This window comes from Myotis lucifugus, unplaced genomic scaffold (genome assembly GCF_000147115.1).
Source record: "Myotis lucifugus unplaced genomic scaffold, Myoluc2.0 scaffold_15, whole genome shotgun sequence".
NCBI lineage: Eukaryota > Metazoa > Chordata > Mammalia > Chiroptera > Vespertilionidae > Myotis > Myotis lucifugus.
The window spans coordinates 2604560-2621953 of record NW_005871063.1 but is presented as its reverse complement, the minus strand read 5'-3'; the positions used below and the strand labels follow the sequence as shown (position 1 = coordinate 2621953).

The window sequence follows — 17394 nt, the reverse complement described above, 5'->3', positions numbered from 1 at the left end:
AGTCAAGGTTAAGTACCCTGCCGCTGATTCTTTTCCTCTTTTATATTTTAAATAACTGGCTTTCTTTCTCACTGGACTAAAAGTTATATGAGTTGCCCAATAAATATTTAATACAGTGATTCAGGGGTGAATAAACTAATATTCTAATCCAGCTTTCCTGGGATTTGGAGATTGATCACTAGTAAAAAAGGAAACAAAACCAAACTCCTAACTAATGTGTGACAGTCCTCTCTGGCTCCCAGTTGAAATGACACACGAGACAGCCCATCTCTGACCTGAGAATAAAATTGCTGAAGGAAGGGTTTTTTGACTGCAGGCATCACAGCATCCAGATGCGGCTGAAGGAACTCAAATTGTTCAGCCAAGAACACCCTAAAGGGAACAAATAACCCGCCTTGTGAACACAGCACAGGAGTGAGAGAACTGCCAGTGTTTTTGTAAAAAGTAGTCTTCAAGATCTCTAAGCAAAACTTTAACAATTAAAATTATTTTCCACTTTAGTGAACTACCTCTTGACATGCTCATTTACATTCTACATAAAAATGAAAGCTCAACTTATCACTGAATGTGAATTGAGGTGGAAGAACAGTGACTTCAAGGGAGCTGATTTGGACACAAAGGTGTAGTTATGCTGCTTTGCATGTTAAGATATGAGCACAGATAACACAAAACATTGGAGAAAGATTTGAAAGGATTTCTTTTAAAGATCCCATTTAATTACATACAACAGACCTCTGAATTCACAGATTTAACATCTGACACTTATCAGAAGTTACCCAACATTCACAACATGTAACAAACGAACTCGACTGAGACACACATGTGAGCTTCAGGTCCGGAGGCTGGGGTGTAGGAGTTGGAGACACCCGGCTGGAAGACAGCTGGCAGCCTCACCGTTTTTCTCTATTTTTTGTTATGTACACAAAAATCCTTCAGTTGGAATTGACTACATTTCATGGGAGAAGTTATATGCTTCAGTTGTGTTAAAACCTGGGGGATTTATAAAGGTCAGGATGCACTCTTGTTGATGTCAAGGGTCGACTACATTTAACACTGAACTGACAATGTAACTGGTTTCTCCAGAACCATGATTCAATAGGAAATAGAAAGTACATGAGAACATTTTTTAAAGTTTTACTTAAAGCAAGGATCATGTTGCTAAAGATTGAAACTTAAAAGATTTCCCTCCTCCCATTTATGTAACCGAAAACCAAACATGCAGTTTTAAAAATCCATTGGTAATCTATTTTAGGGTATACTTCTCAAAAATACACATTGATATTTTGAAGTGGAAGATATATACAGCTAGAAGTCTAATTATACAAGGCTTACTTTAATAACCTTTCTTAAATATTCAATGGCAAAGTAACTGTTTTTAACAACTTACAAGGATTCTGTGGCTACCACTCTTTCAGCCAATCCATATAATGTATCCCCGGAGGTCAAAACCACTAGGTGACTTAGGTGTGGGCTTGGGACCTTCTCCTTTCGCTCTTCTGCTGCTGTGAGTGTGGCAGTAGGATCAGCTGCAACTTCCTGAAAATACAACACATACATACGCAGTCTGAAACAACAAATCTAATAGCAATAAACCATGTGATTTTACCAAACTGGAACTATAATTCAAACACTCTTAGGCATGCATTAATTACATTTAGTTCTTGCTGCCCCCCCCCCCGCCCTCTTTTTATATTTTCTAACTGCTGGAACATTCCTTTTTATACTAAGTGAAAATGATTCAACTCTATATGCTATAATCTGTGCATGAACTACAGTTGGCCAACACAAGGAATCTTCATGAATCGAGAGATGTTTCAGAGAGACAACAGTGAGAGATGACCTTCAAGAACTTACAAATGAGGGAAAAGAAATTGTCCCTTGAGAACTAAGCTAAGTATCAAAATTATGGTGTGATTCACTATTTCACACCCAAGTCTAACCAAGGTAACTTTGAAATAATCTCAAGAAAGCAGGACTAGAATGTAGTTATAAACTGAAACAGAACCAACTGTCTGGGACAGATTATTGATGAGAAGGAAGATGGTTACTGGGAAGAAAAGAAAGGGATGCCTGCCCCTAAAGCAGGGAGTGTTTAGCTTTAAAGATGATCAAAGAAAAAATCAGACACAAAAAATTAGACACACAAAAACATCTGAAGTGCAAATGTAAATCTAGATTACTTTTTAAAGCAATTACATAGTCGCAAATTGCCGACATTTTCCTTATGAATAAAAGGGACATCAAATGCATAGGACTCTGGGAGTATAACTTAAGTATATAAATTTAGCAAAATGAAAATGAAACATTATAAAACCCTTCAAATTAGAAAATGGTTTAATTCTTCATTAGTTCTTTTTTATATCCTATCTTCTTCTAAAGATAATGTCTCTCTTCATCTCTAATTACTGAATTAGCATTGAAAAGTTATTTGGGAACAACTGTGCTTTCTCTAGAGAGAATCAGGATAAGGAAACTATGCAAGTTAATCAATGTTGCAGTTCCATTATTTATTTCCTTCTACTTAAAAGGAAAACAAGCACCCCACTCCTAAAAGAAAACACAACCCACAAAATCACATACTGTTTGGTACCAACTGGTTGCTTGTGTTATTTAGTGTAATTCTGGTGGATGCTTCCTCATCATCTTCCAGACTGTCCAAGTGCGGAACGCTGGAGTCATTCATGACCCCCTTCCTCCTCGCCTCCATCTCCTTTGTTTCTTCCTCATGTCACTACTTCATCAGGACCAAGACCACAGCATTCTTAACTGAACTATTCTAAATGCCCCTCATAGACACCTCTTCCACTAGCTTATCCTGTTTCTACTCCACTTTCCACAGGTTTAACTGGCTGTCTTTTCTATAATACAGAAGTGATATTTCTAAAATGCAGACATGATCATACCACTCCCTTGCTTAAAAGTCCCCATTCCGTACAGGTGAAAGCCTAATCTTGTGCCATGATATTATGCCTTTACAAATGACACCAGCTACCTGGCCAGCCTCATTTCCAGGTAATCTTCTCCGTCCTTCAGGTCTAGCCACACTGGCCTACTTGCTATATACCTGGCCTATTGACCCTCCTGGTGAACCAGCCGCCCCACCTCACCCCCACCCCCTATCTGCCTAGCTCTCTCCTCTGCAGTTTTTAACTCTGAGCTCGTATTCACCTCCTTCCTACAATGTTCTCAGTCTCCCAAGAATTAGTGCCCTAGCTGGTTTGGCTCAGTGGATAGAGCATCGGCCTGGGACCAAAGGGTCCCAGGTTTGATTTGGGTCAAGGACACGTACCTCAGTTGCAGGCTCCTCCCCAGCTCTGGCCCTGGTCAGGACAAGTACAGGAGGCAACCAATCGATGTGTTTCTCTCACATCGATGTTTCTCTCTGTCTTTCCCTCTCTATTCCACTTTCTCTAAAAATCAATGGAAAAATATCCTCTGGTGAGGATTTAAAAAAAAAAACGAATTAGTATTCTACCTGTATCAATGTTATCAACACATACACATTTGTGTATGTGCCATAAATTACACTATATCAGTTACCCCTGCCTCACTGTGAGTTCTCAGAGGATAGGGACAGATTTCATCTGTGTCACTCAAGACCTTGGCATGACTCCTGGCATTAGCAGGCTCTCGTTTAATTAACAGAGATGATGATAACAGTGAGGATGATAAGAGTCTTCATTTCCTCTCCCTTTGTTCTCTTTCAAGCCCATTCCAATCAGGCTTTTGTCTGCCACACTTCAAAGAAATAGTTATCAAGGTTCCCAGTGGCCTCCTTGTGGCCAAATCCAACAGTCTGTGCTGAATATCCATGTTATTTAACCCACTGCAGCATTTTACATGGCTGATCTTAAAAAATTTTCTTCCCTTAGTCTCCAGGTCACCACACCCTCCTGGTCTTTCTCCTCCACCATGGGCCACTTTGAAGACTCCTTTGCTAGTCTGTCCTCCTCTCCCTGACCTTCAAATACCAAAGAGCTTCACAGTTCAGTTCTTAGACTTCTCTCACTTACATTCTACTCCCCAGTTAATTTCATCCAGTCCCACAGTTCTAATGCCATCCACATGCCAATAGCCCAAAATGTGCATACTAGTGCTGACCTCACTCTCACCTTTAGCACAATTAACATATCAACGTGAACTCTTGGTGTCCTCAATTATGTCCCTTCTAAAAGTCTTATCCATTTCCAATAATGGCACCTCCATTCTCCAGAAGTTAGATGTCATCCTTGGCTCCTCTCAGAATCATACACCATTTATACATCAACAAATCTTGATGGGTCCAGATTCTAAGGTTTCACTACTTCCTCCACTACCTCTTTGGTACAAGTTATCTCATCTCTCTCTTTTACTGTTACACACTGAAGCCAAAGTAATTTTCTTTTAAATAATTGATATGATGTCAATTTTGCTTAAAGCTCTTCAATGGCTTCCTGCCTTCCTTAAAGTAAAATCCAAAGGCTCTACATAATCTAGGCTCTGGCTACCTCTCTACCAGACCCTCTTGGACCCTCTTGCTTTCTTCATTCCAATTATACTGGCCTCTTTGCTATTCCTGAAATATGCCAATTATGGTCCTACCTCAGGTTTTTGTATATTCCCTCAACCAAAACATTCTTCCCCAAAACATCCTCTCCCTACTAGAAAATAAGCTGCACATGGGTAGAAAGTTTTGTCTGGTGTCCCCCTCCCCACCAAAATTATACCCTTAACTCCCAGAACAGTGACTGGCATCATGTTCAATAAATAGGCACTAAATTAATGTTTGCTGAATAAATGAATTCTCACCCAGGTAGCTCACTTCCCTATTTCTTCAGGGATCTATTTCAATGTTATCTTCTCAAAGGGGCCTCCTCTGTTTATCTAAATAAAATCACATGATTTTTCTCCTCTTTCTACCCTTTCCTAGTTCTTTGTAACTCTCAACACAATCTGACATTAAATGAGATATTCATCTATTCTTATTTGCCTCCTTCACTAGAGAGGACCATCAGTCTTCCACAAAGTACCTAGGAAATCAATATGAACAACAAACGAAGAAACAAACTCACAGACACCAGTATGGTGTTTACCAGAGGCAAAGGGTGGTAGAGGGGTAGAAAAGGGTACAGGGGATCAGATATATGGTATTGGAAGGAGATTTTACTTTGGGTGAAGACACAATGCAATATATAGATGATGTATCATGAAATTGTCCAAAAAATAAAGAATAAAATGTGAAAGAAAAACAACAATAAATATAGCTCTCCAACTATTGTGCATCCCCTGAGTCTTGTCCACTCATCAAAGAGCTCTTTGCCTTCTATTTTCAACACCTCCTATAGAACTCTATTTTTTCTTAGTTCAGAGTTGTGAACATTCACCTCAGAGCAAGTCAAAGAATGATAAGGAGACCTAAAACCTTGAAACAAGAAGAACTAATAAAGGTATTTGGGGAAGAGAAAACTCACCTGGACCATATGACTAAGCTAGTCAAAGTGGTCCCAATGGGGTAAAAATAGTAATAACAGAAGATAACCCCAGCAAGATAGGTTTGGCTGCATCATACCAAAGTACATGGTTTCAAGCAGAAGTGTAAGGCAGGAAGGGCTGCTGGGGGTTGTTATGAGTTCCCAATGAAGGACAAACTCAGTCAGAAGCTGACAGCTACTCTGTATGTATGCATATTCTATAAGTTAAATGAGCACAGATACGCTTTCTTTTGTGATTGTATGAGCGGAAATCTGGAGTATTATGCTCTACAAGTACAACAAAGTTTCCTTCTAAGCATCGAACATACACTCTTTTAAATTATTTTGTAATTAAATTAACAAAAACTGATGTGAACTTTCTGCCAATATGCACCAGCTCAAACTCAAAATAGCTCCAGGGTAACCATGAATAGCACACATTTATAACAGCAGAGTAACCTCTGAATTTCATTCTTTCAGGATCAGATATCGCCATCTATACAACATATTTATAAAGTTAAAAGGTCCTTTGAGTTTAGATACTACCTGGTTAACCTAGGATAGAAGAGGGAGATGGAACTAGAAGGTGATGGAAGGCAAAGAAAGGATATAATCTGAAGCCTGAGGGAAATGAAATTTGTATTTGGGTGCCACAGGAGAGATCAAAAGCACTTACCAAACTACCTCCTGACCTCCCTCCAATTCTAATGTGTTGAGTTCTCCCTTTACTCACACAGCTCTTTCACATTAAACATTCTTGTAGAGATAATTGGAATTGTTCCCTCCAGTTCAAAAGGTTTCCATTAGGATGCCTTCCATTGCTCCCAGTTAACAATGGTATTTTAGGCATAAAAATTATGGTAATTATCTGCTTAAAGGCTAAAGTTCTATGTTTACATTTAGGGAAATAGTGCTTGAAGAGAGCAAGAGAATCACAAAAATGTCAAGCTGACATAAATAATGGTATAGTAAACGGATCAGTGTTTCAGTTATACCAGTAAAATAAGGAAAGGATAAAAAACCTATTGAAGACACTGAGAAATAAAACCTTAATCAATCTTTATTCTCACAGTGAAAGTCCTATTTTTTTAGCCTTTCCTGCCACCAATTATTACTACTAAGACAATTCATATTTATGAACTTTTCTAGATGAATTTAAAATACATTTTTACTATCAAAGACTTAAAAGTTGGCCAAAGGTCTTAAGCAAACAATTTAGCATCACCAAGTGGACAAGGGGAAATTCACATTTCTGGTGCCATTTTCACTTATACCAGCTCCCTTTCCTACTCTTCCCTTATCAGACCCATTTTCTTAGACTTTTACTTCATGTGTCAAGGAAATTTTCTTAGTTTACATTGAATTTATATGATAAATGATTTCAGGTGGCATCTTTAAGACCATAAGGGTTCCACTTGCTTTTTACAGCTAAGCAAAACTTAAAGATAAATATGGAGAAAATAAAATTACTAAAAAAAGTGCTTATTAAAATTTTGACTAGTGGTTCCAGATTGACTAGGCTATATTTTAATAACAAACCAATGTATTGACTAACAAGAAATCAATTAATGTTCTCTGAGAATCTAGATGCAACTTAATGAAGTGAAGAAAAATGCAACTTAATGAAGTGAAGAAAAATAATACACGAGCTTGTGAAAACCTGATATCAAGGTCTAGTAAAAAACAGATATATTTTCTAAAATAATAAACCAACACTTATCAGTATGAGAAATAATTTAACATGCAAAACACTAGAAACTAATGGAATATTTAAGAAAAGTGTCAAATATATTGCTGTAGAGCAACAATTTTCAATCGGTGTGCCACAAGAATTTTTAAGACACACAATACCTGGCTATTTAGTCAGGGGCACTGATCTCCTTTCCCTTAGAATGTCAAATAAATAGAAGACAACAGCCAACAAAATAGCCGTCCAATGTGAATGAATCAAAGCTATACCTAAATTTTTGTCAGATGCCAGAAATATGTTTTTTTTGGTGTGCCGCAGAATTTTAGTAATTATTTTATGTGTGCCCTGAGATGAAAAAGGTTGCAATTGCTGTTGTAGCGGCTTATCCTCCAAAGGAGTAAGGACCATGGAGAGGCCAGGTCCAAGAGCAGCTCGCCTTACAAACTGGAATCACTGTACAGCCTTGTGATTCAAGGTGCTGTCTTTAAGAGATGGGAAGAATAAGGACGTAAAGAAAAGGTATCTTTAAGAGACAAGATGCCAAAGGGAAAAACACGCATATTTATTTATTGGGAAGAGAGGTGTAGTTGGTTTTTAAAAACACATTTCTAAATCTGACTACCAGTTTAGGAGAAAACTTATCCTATGAACATAGACAGATTCTACAGATACACTGTTATCAGCGGATGGGTGGCAGCTGGTCTCAAAGAAACCCTAATGTGGTCCCATTGTCTACATGGCCATGCTATTTCGTTATACACTGGATGGTGAAATTGAAAGTATTAAATCCATGCCTTAAGGTTCAAAGCTGGAACTGTGCTTTGACCATCAGAAGTTAGTCACTAGTGGAGATGACAGAAAAACATCAGAGTGAATGACTCTAATGGTAAATTACAGCCCATCAATCTTGAGGCACTTAGGAAGAAACAAGAAAAACTTCAGCAACAGACTAAAGTTATACTAAGTATCAAACAAGGAGAAGCAAAATCAAAACATAGATAAAGGCTAATGGGGTTGAAAGCCAATGGACTTTCAGAGAGAGAGAGAGAGAGAGAGAGAGAGAGAGAGAGAGAGAGAGAGAGAGAGAGAGAAAAGATGGCTGGGGTGCTTTGACTCTGAAAATGAAGATCAGGACTAAATGGATAAGGCCAAGAAAACAAGCCAGGAGACACGAAACTCACAAATTTGGAGTTTATTCATTTACTTTACAAACTGAAGAAATGCTACGTGCCAAAGTGCTATGAAAAATATACACATATTTTCCATATGTACATATTTACAAATATGCGCAAGGCAAAAAGATATCCAAATGGTAAGGAAGATGGTGAAACGGATACAGGTTATTTCCTGCGCTCACCTGAGATAATGGTACATGCCTCTCGCTTTATTCATCTCTCTGCTCAAAGATCATCACCCTGTTACTCTGCTTCATTTTCTTCTTAGCACTTATAAGTATCTGACACTATATTATGTATTTGTTTATCTGTCTCTCGTGCCAATAAAATATAAGTTCCATGAAGACAGGGATTACCTCTTTTGCACAAACTGCTGAGTTCCCAGCACTACAAGAATGCCTGGCATATAATAATTATTTCAATAAGTATTCCTTAAAAGACCGAATGATTACATTGTTTTATAAAAACATCATAACAGAAGTATGCACATAATACAGAGCATATAAGAAAAGTGGGAAATGATTGCTTGTTTAGGTTGATGAAGGAACAAAGTAAGATTCGGGGAACGCTGGGGTTAATGTAAGTGCAGAGAAACATAGTGAACAGCAAAAATCTCTGGTTATAGTAACCAACCATAAGCAAAAGATGTTCTTCTTTTAGATGCTTATGCTAGCTTGAACACTACAGAGCATCAGCCCTGTTTGGTGATCTAACCTATCTTCTTAAAACATGCATTTCATCGTGTGACATAGTCAAGAACCCAGACTTCCCACTGCCAGCCAGTTAACGCACACTTGAATCTCAAGGCCATTTAGAAAGCGGTCCTGAACACTGCAACACCACTCTTGGCAGATACCAGTGCCCACCACAAAGACCTGCCAAACTCTGGGCTTGCTCCCACCTCAAAGCCCTTGCTCAGACTCTGAACCTTAATCTGAATGCCCTTCTTCTTTTTCCCACGCAGCCCATGCCTGTTCATCAAAGTCTAGCACAGGTCCCACTTCCTCCTTCAGTCATCCTGACATGACATATGCACATACACCTTTCCTCTCTTTGAACTTGTAGTGGAAGTATAGCCAATGTCATTTTCGTCTATGTGTATGAGTTTTCACTCTGCAATCAGACGACAGGAACCCTCCACTTGACTTCCTCTGAGTACTCAATGTAAGTCTTGGGCACTCATTATACACATAGACATACATTTATATGCAGTGGATTAGATGGCTAATTTCTATTTTCTATAATCCCAAAGAATTGATTCCAAATGATCACTTACCATATCGATGAGGCTCTCTTGTATTCTGTTTAAAGTTGTTCTTAGTCTACTACTACTAAGGCCTAGTCCTGTTGATTCCAACTGGAAAAGAAGAGGAAAGGTATGTTAAATAGGTGTGGAGATAATCTCGCAAATGTCATAACTTCAAATTAACCAAAGTGAAGCATCTGATGAGTTTTCACTCAGATACTCAGCCTTTACCAGCGGTTCTCAACCTGTGGGTCGCGACCCCTTTGGCAGTCAAATGACCCTTTCACAGGGGTCGCCTAAGACCATCCTGCATATCAGATATTTACATTACGATTCATAACAGTAGCAACATTACAGTTATGAAGTAGCAACGAAAATAATGTTATGGTTGGGTCACAACATGAGGAACTGTATTTAAAGGGCCAGAAGGTTGAGAACCACTGCCTTAGAGGGTTTCCAAACTCCATTTAAAAATTCCAAAACATCAAGCAAAGAACTCAGACCTTAGCCCTTAGGAATAAGAAACTGTTTATACATGTGCATTTATTTACAGGTCACAATAGCATCTATCAATCTAATGAATTTATCAGGATAGAGTTTACCAGAATTTATTTCCAAAAAGTTACTATTTTTAGTTAAAAATCTTTATATTTTAAACACTTAAAGACAGTATACTGTGCTGTATTTCTGAAGAAGCATACTAGTGTAGTGTTGCTAATTTATTTTTAACACAAATTAGAAACAGCCTAAATCTTCATTCAAAAATTAATGAAATTTTCGTTATGCTCAGTAAACATTTCACAGTATAGAATTCTCTTCACTACAACAAAGCCAAAGCATTTATAAAAATCTTCACACAAGAACATAAATGAGAAGTGAGACTTGACTGTTAAGAAGTGAAAAGTTGGCTCCTTGAGTGTTGATTTGATTGAATATAAATTTAATTTAAAGGTGATCATAGATACATATAGATATATGGAAAAATGTTAAGATATTCTATATGAGACAATAAACTTAAAATGTTATTAATAGTAATCTATAAAATACATTGTCTCAGTAATTGATTCATAAAAATTATGTGTGTGTGTGTGTGTGTGTGTGTGTGTGTGTGTGTGTCGCCCTAGCTGGTTTGGCTCAGTGGATAGAGCATCGACCTGTGCACCACAGGGTCCTAGGTTTGATTATGGTCAAGGGCACGTACCTTGGTTGCAGGCTTCTCCCTGGCCTGGGCCCTGGTCAGGGCTCATATAGGAGGCAACCAATAGATGTGTTTCTCTCACATTGATGTTTCTCTCTGTCTTTCCCTCTCTCTTCCACTCTTCCTAAAATCAATGGAAAAGTATCCTCGAGTGAGGATTAACCAAAAAACAATTAAAATATATATATATATATATATGTGTGTGTGTGTATAAGTACACAAGCATATACACACATTATTGTTCCTCACATATTCCTGAGATACAAGAATGAGAAATTACTTACACAAGATATGTTAGAAAGCTTCTAGCCAAAATAGTTGTGTAATGGCATGGTGTAGTAAAACATGAACTAATTTTATATGGTAACTTTACAATACTTTATTTTTGCTAGGTATACCTTTAATTCATTTTCTTCTTTTTTCATTAGGTATTATATATAGTTAAATTCATCCATTTTTAGTAAAATTTGGTAATTGCATACAGATTTGTAACCAGCACACTCAAGATATAGAAGAGTTCCCTCACCTTTAAAAATGTCCTCGAACCTTTTGCACTTCATCACCTCCCTCATCCTCTCACCCTTACTTAACCCCTGATCTGCTTTCTGTCTTTGTAGTTTTGCCTTTTCTGAAATTCCATATAAATGGAATAATACAGCATGTAGTCTTATGTTTAGCATGCTTTTGAGATTCATCCATGTTGCAAGACTATTAGTATTTATTGCTCTTTTACTGCTTAATAGTATTCTATAATATGGACACAGCACAATCTGTTTACTTATTCACCAGTCAATAAATATTTGAGTGCCAGTTTGGACTACTTGAATAATACCACTATGAATATTCATGTCTTGCCTTTGTGTAGACATACACTTTCAGTTCCTTTCATTTCTGGTTAATACGATATATTTTTAACTATACAAGGTACTGCCATACTGTTTTCCAAAGTGGCTGTACCATTTTGTATTTTCACAAGCAATGTATACAAATTCCAGATGCTCCATGTGATGGATGGACTGTTTGTTGTTCCCCTCCACTCCCAACTCAAATATTCAAGCTCTAACCCCCAATGCAATGCTACTTGGAGATGGGGCCTTTGGGAGATAATTAGGTTCAGGTGAGGTGATGAGAGTGGGGCTCCCATGCTGGGATTAGTACCATCATGAGAAGAGACACCAAAGAGCTTGGTCTCTTTCCACAGGAACACAGAGAAAAGGCCGTATGAGGATACAGCTAGGGGGCAGCTGACTTTCTGTCTACCTATTTGATTAAGTACTGTGTGGTGTGAAAATCGCCAGCTACCATTAAGTTTTTTCATTTTCTCTTTGAAATTTTTTTATTAATTGATTTGAGAGAGAGAGAGAGAGGTTTTTGTGGTTCCACTTATTTATTCATTCATTGGTTGATTCTTGTATGTGCCCTGACCCTCCAACAGATGACTGAGCTACCCAGACTGGGCCATTCATTTTCTCTCGAATTCTGTCAATTATTGCTTCATCTATTTGAACCTCTGTTCTTAGGCACATTTATTATACACACTTATTATCATTATGTCTTCCAGTTGAATAGTTGAATTGACCCTTAGATCATTATGAATCCCTCTATCTGTGGTAATAAATTTTGTTTTCAAATTTATTTTATCTTATCATTACTGTTTACATGGCATATCCTTACAATTCACATGCTTTCAACCTAGGTGTGTTTTTTGTTAGAAAGTATGGGCTTTGTTTTTAATCCATTCTGACCATCTCTGCCTTTTGAGTGTTTAGTCCATTAACACTTAATGTGAATATTGGTTGGTAAACACATACACCACACACCTCTTTTTAGTTTTTTGATTCCTCCTTTCCTGCCTTTTCTGATTATATAATTTTTTAAGTTATACTTTAATTTTCCTGTTGGCAAAACAGTTAAAGTTCTTTGTATTATTTTTCATTGTGGTCCTATGGATTATAATATACATTCTTAACATTTCACAGACCATTTGCTGTTTACAATGCACTGCTTTACATAATATATGTAAACCTTGCCTTCTTATAAGTCCATATCCTTTAATACTCTATTATAGTTGTTATATGTAATACATTTATTATGAACTCCAGAAAATAATGTTAGAATTTCAGTTTAAACAGCTATATGGTTTATAAAGAAGTTAAATGGAAAAATAAAAAATATTTTTTAAAAATATATTTTATTGATTTTACAGAGAGGAAGGGAGAGGGATAGAAACATCGATGAGAGAGAAACATTGATCAGCTGCCTCCTGCACACCCCCTACTGAGGATGTGCCGGCAACCAAGGTACATGCCCTTGACTGGAATCGAACCCGGGACCCTTCAGTCCACAGGCTGATGCTCTATCCACTGAGCCAAACTGGTTAGGGCTAGAAAATATTTTTTTATATTTCCCCAAGTAGTTTCCATTACCAATGCTCTTCATTCTTTTCTGAGGACCCACGTTTTCACATTGTATCATTTTCCTTCGACCTGAAAAACTTCCTTCATCATTTCTAGTATTACATGTCTAGAAAGCCACATCTAAGAGCATTTCGTTCCCCAGAGTTTCCAAAGGACCCCATTTTAATGCATCTGATAGATAAAGGATCTAGAACTTTTCTATCTGATATGACAGTCACTAGCCACCTGTGGCTATCTATAATAATAAAAGCGTAATATGCTAATTAGACCTGACGACCTTCCAGACAAAGTCGCGGCTGCGATGGCCGAGCCCCTTGCACGAATTTCATTTATATATAAAGATAAAGTAGGGGAAATTAAAAACAACTTAAATTTCAGCTCCTCAGTCACACTAACCATATTTCAGGTGCTCAATAGCCACATCTGGTTAGTGGCTACCATATTAGGCAGTGCAAATACAGAACATTCCATTAGGGCAACATTTCTCTTGGCCAGCACTACTCTAGAGGCACAGCCCAGGTGACAGAGGGAGGCTCATCAAAAAGACAGAATGATTCTGACAATTAGCTAAAATTCCAGAATATCTTTTTTTCTTTAATATTTATATACTGAGTTTCCAAAATCACAGTGAGGAAATAGTACATATTTTATAGTAACATAAATTCTTCATCAACATTTTGTCTCTGATTATATTAGAATTCCTTCTAATAACATTTTGTAGAATTAAGATCACAGGAAATTCAGATGCCATATTAAAAGATCATATCATTGGAGAAAAAAATGGCGGAGGCTTAGACGGACGTGTTGGTGCTTTGTCCAGGAACAGATAGGGGCGAGCAGCTGAAACGGGTAACAATCAGCCCGATCAAGCTGGGGAGGTTCAGCTGAGAGACAGTCTGCAGCCAGGAAAGACAGAGAACTCCTAAAAAATGCGGATGGTTAGAGATTGAGGCTGAAACCTCCCCCTGGGCGCCAGCGCAGCGGCGAGACCGCGCCATCTTAGGGAGCTGTTACCGGCATCCAGAGATCGGCTACTAACCCGGCGGCTACTAACCCGGAGGTAACGACTCGCAAGCAACGCGACTGTAAGAGCCCAGAGGGGACCTGCACCCCTCCACGGAAAGGTTAGACTTACCCCAAAGGTGCGGTTTGCAGTTCAGGTTGGAGCGAGGAACACGCGCGCGCGCGCGGGCACAGGGGGAAATCTACCCCCCCCCAAAATCCGCGCCCATAGAGGCCAGCGTGACCCGCAAGTGGGGAGGGCTCCCGCAGGGCTGTTGCCAGAAGGTAACACTATAAATGAGCCCATAGTTGGACTGGATGCAAAAGGGCGGCCTCAGAGTTTCCCTGATAGCCGGCTACTTGTTGCCAGGGGCTTGAGCGCGCGCAGACATAACGCGCAGACACTACGCGCAGTTCTGGAGGGTGGAACCCTGTGAGTTCGAACAGCTTCCCAGGCTCTTGTTTGCACACTTCCTCTTACTTCTGTGAGTTTGATTGTTGGCCCAGTGCATGTGATTGCCCAGTTGGGGTCACTAGCAGAGCTTGTAAGGGAAAAATTGTTTTTGGGGAGCCTGGGAAACAGAGCTGGGAGTGGCGCCTGCGGAGCCAGCTCTGGGCGGAGCTGGTTCAGGTACAATAGAGAGCTTCTGGATAGAGAGAACTTTTAACCTCGGAGGTCAATCCAGACACACTGCCACCCAGAGGCAGAGCCACGAACTGACTCTTCTGTAAATACAGATAAGGCAATAAGGGGATTTTACAGCCGGCTTTAAAATCAGGACTGTGGCTTACACCACGGAGGAACAGTGTAACAGAGGGAAATTCAACATTCTCCTGAATTCCGGGCGTGCCAATAAGAAGAGTAGAAGATCTGAAGCACCTGCATTACTGCACATTTTTATTTTTATTTTTTTAAATTACTTTTTCTCCTTTTAACTAAGAAAACATTTTTTTTCCTTTTTTTCTTTTTCTCCATCACCTGATTTTGCCCTTTCAGCTACCACATTTTTATTTTTTTATTTTTTATTTTTTTTTATTTTTAACTAGTATTATTACCACTACCATTTTACCACTCTTTAAAGTGTCATTTTATTTTGTCTTTATTTTATTTTGGGACTAATGTTCTCCATTCTATTTTCATCGTTCCTTTAGCAACATTTTTCTCTACCTCAATTTGCCTCTGTGCTAAACAATCTCCCCCACTTTTTCCCTTTTGCTGTCCTGTTTCTCTTACCCTACTCTAGCTTTTGATTTTCCCTACTCTTTTTACCCCCTGTCAAAATTTAACCCTGCTTATATATCCCACGTCCAATCCCCTGTTCTAAATCCTTATACACCTTTCCCTTATCTTCCTTCACTATCCATTTTTTTTCTCTTCTTCTTCTTTTCTCTCTCCATTGTTTTATTGTTGTTTGCTTGATTGACGAGTATATTGGGGTGTTTTTTTTAGGATTGTTTGTGAGGTTAGACTGCTTATTCTTTTTATTTTCCTGCCCCTCCCTCTCCCCCCACCCCCCCGGTTATTTCTGTGCTTCTGTTTCCCCTTGCGTCGCTTGATATTATTGGTTGTTTGTAGTTTGTATTCATCTCCAGGAATCTGTTGCTGTAATTTGTTGGTATTAGTGGCGGACCTATAGGAGTTTTCTCCTCATATAAATAGTCTCTTCCCCTTTTATACTTCATTCTCTTTTCTCTCTTACTTTTTTTTTTCTTTTTTTCCTCCTCTTTTTCCCCTCCCTTTTCCCAATTTCATTTTTGCAATCCTTTTTTTCTTTCTTTCTTTTTTCTCTTCTACCTTTTTCTCTTCTTTCCCCCTTATCTCCCAACTCTCTTAGCTTGGGTGGCCACCTTTATTTGGGGTTAGTAATATCGTAAATACAATAGTGTTCAGTGCCTGGTACGTTGTGCCTTGTTGTGTTGTATTTTGTGCCTTTAAATCAACGCAGCAGATTCAAGCAACAGCGGCCTCCTGATCACCATACGCTCTGCCTGGGGAACAGTTGCTGTGTGTGAAGCCTCCCTCCACCAGCCAGAAGAGCCACCACAGCTGTGAACAGCACCCACCAGAGGCCCTGCTATCAACAGAGGAGCCGCTGCTACCACAACCGCCCAAGGAGCAACCACAGCCCGAGGAGCCACTGCCACCCAGGGAGCAGCCACTGCCACCAAGGGTCCAACCACTGAACGACTCAACAACTAGTCATGTCAGTGAGATCAAACATGGGTAGACAAAGAAACCCCCAAAGGAAAGAAAAGGAGGACTCGCCAGAAAAGCAGCTAAGTGAGACAGAGATATGCAACATGACGGAAAAAGAATTCAGAATAAGGTTCCTAGAGTACATGCACCGGATGTTCAAGAAGCAAGAAGAAACAGATGAAAAACTCAACTACTTATGCAAGAAGCTAGAAGAAACAGATGAAAAAATCAACAACTTAAGTAAGTCCCAAGAAGAAATGAAGAGCGACATAGCTGCAATAAAAAACACCATTGAAAGTATCAACAGTAGACTGGGAGAAGTGGAGGACCGGATTAGTGAATTAGAAGACAAGGAAGCAAAACACACTCAAACTGTAATGCAAATGGAGAAAAAAATTAAAAGACAGGAGGAGAGCCTAAGGGAGCTTTGGGACAACATGAAACGAAACAACATACGAATAATAGGGGTGCCAGAACAACAGAAAGATGAACATGGATTAGAAAACCTATTCGAAGAAATAATATCAGAAAACTTCCCTGAGGTGGGGAAGAAAAAAGTCGCACAAGCCCAGAGAGTCCCAAACAAGGTGAACCCGAAAAGACCCACACCAAGACACATCATAATCACCATGGCAAATGTTCAGGATAAAGAGAGAATCTTACAGGCTGCAAGAGAGAGACGGAAAGTAACATACAAGGGATCTCCCATTAGATTATCAAATGATTTCTCAACAGAAACACATCAGGCCAGAAAAGAATGGACGGAAATCTACAAAGTGATGCAAAGCAAAGGACTGAATCCAAGAATACTCTATCCAGCAAGGCTATCATTCAAAATTGAAGGGGAAATAAGAAGCTTCACAGACAAAAAAGGGCTAAGGGAGTTTATCACCACCAAGCCAGCCATGCAAGAAATGCTAAAGGGACTGGTGTAAAAGAAGAAACATCAAGCTCAGAAAGAAAACAGCCACACACACACACAAAAAGGAATGGCTACAACAAGTACCTTTCAATAATAA

At 38.9% G+C, this 17394-nt stretch overlaps 1 protein-coding gene across 9 annotated transcripts in view; it reads right to left on the bottom strand.

The window, feature by feature from the left end:
• Positions 1 to 17394, bottom strand: part of VPS50 (VPS50, EARP/GARPII complex subunit) — a 125666-nt gene that overhangs the window by 11244 nt on the left and 97028 nt on the right. For 5 of the 9 annotated variants that reach the window (XR_002828278.1, XM_006084955.3, XM_023750715.1 and 2 more), the window contains 3 exons: positions 9592 to 9672; positions 1388 to 1536; positions 276 to 372 (listed from right to left, as the gene is read on the bottom strand). Coding sequence is in view for 7 of the 9 variants with exons in the window: in XM_006084955.3 (XP_006085017.1) it covers positions 276 to 372; positions 1388 to 1536; positions 9592 to 9672 (327 nt within the window). In the remaining 2 variants the exon portion in view is untranslated. Of the gene's footprint in view, positions 1 to 275; positions 395 to 1387; positions 1537 to 9591; positions 9673 to 17394 lie in introns of those variants that run through there. The other 4 variants (XM_023750717.1, XM_023750719.1, XM_023750720.1 and 1 more) reach the window with 3 other exon arrangements.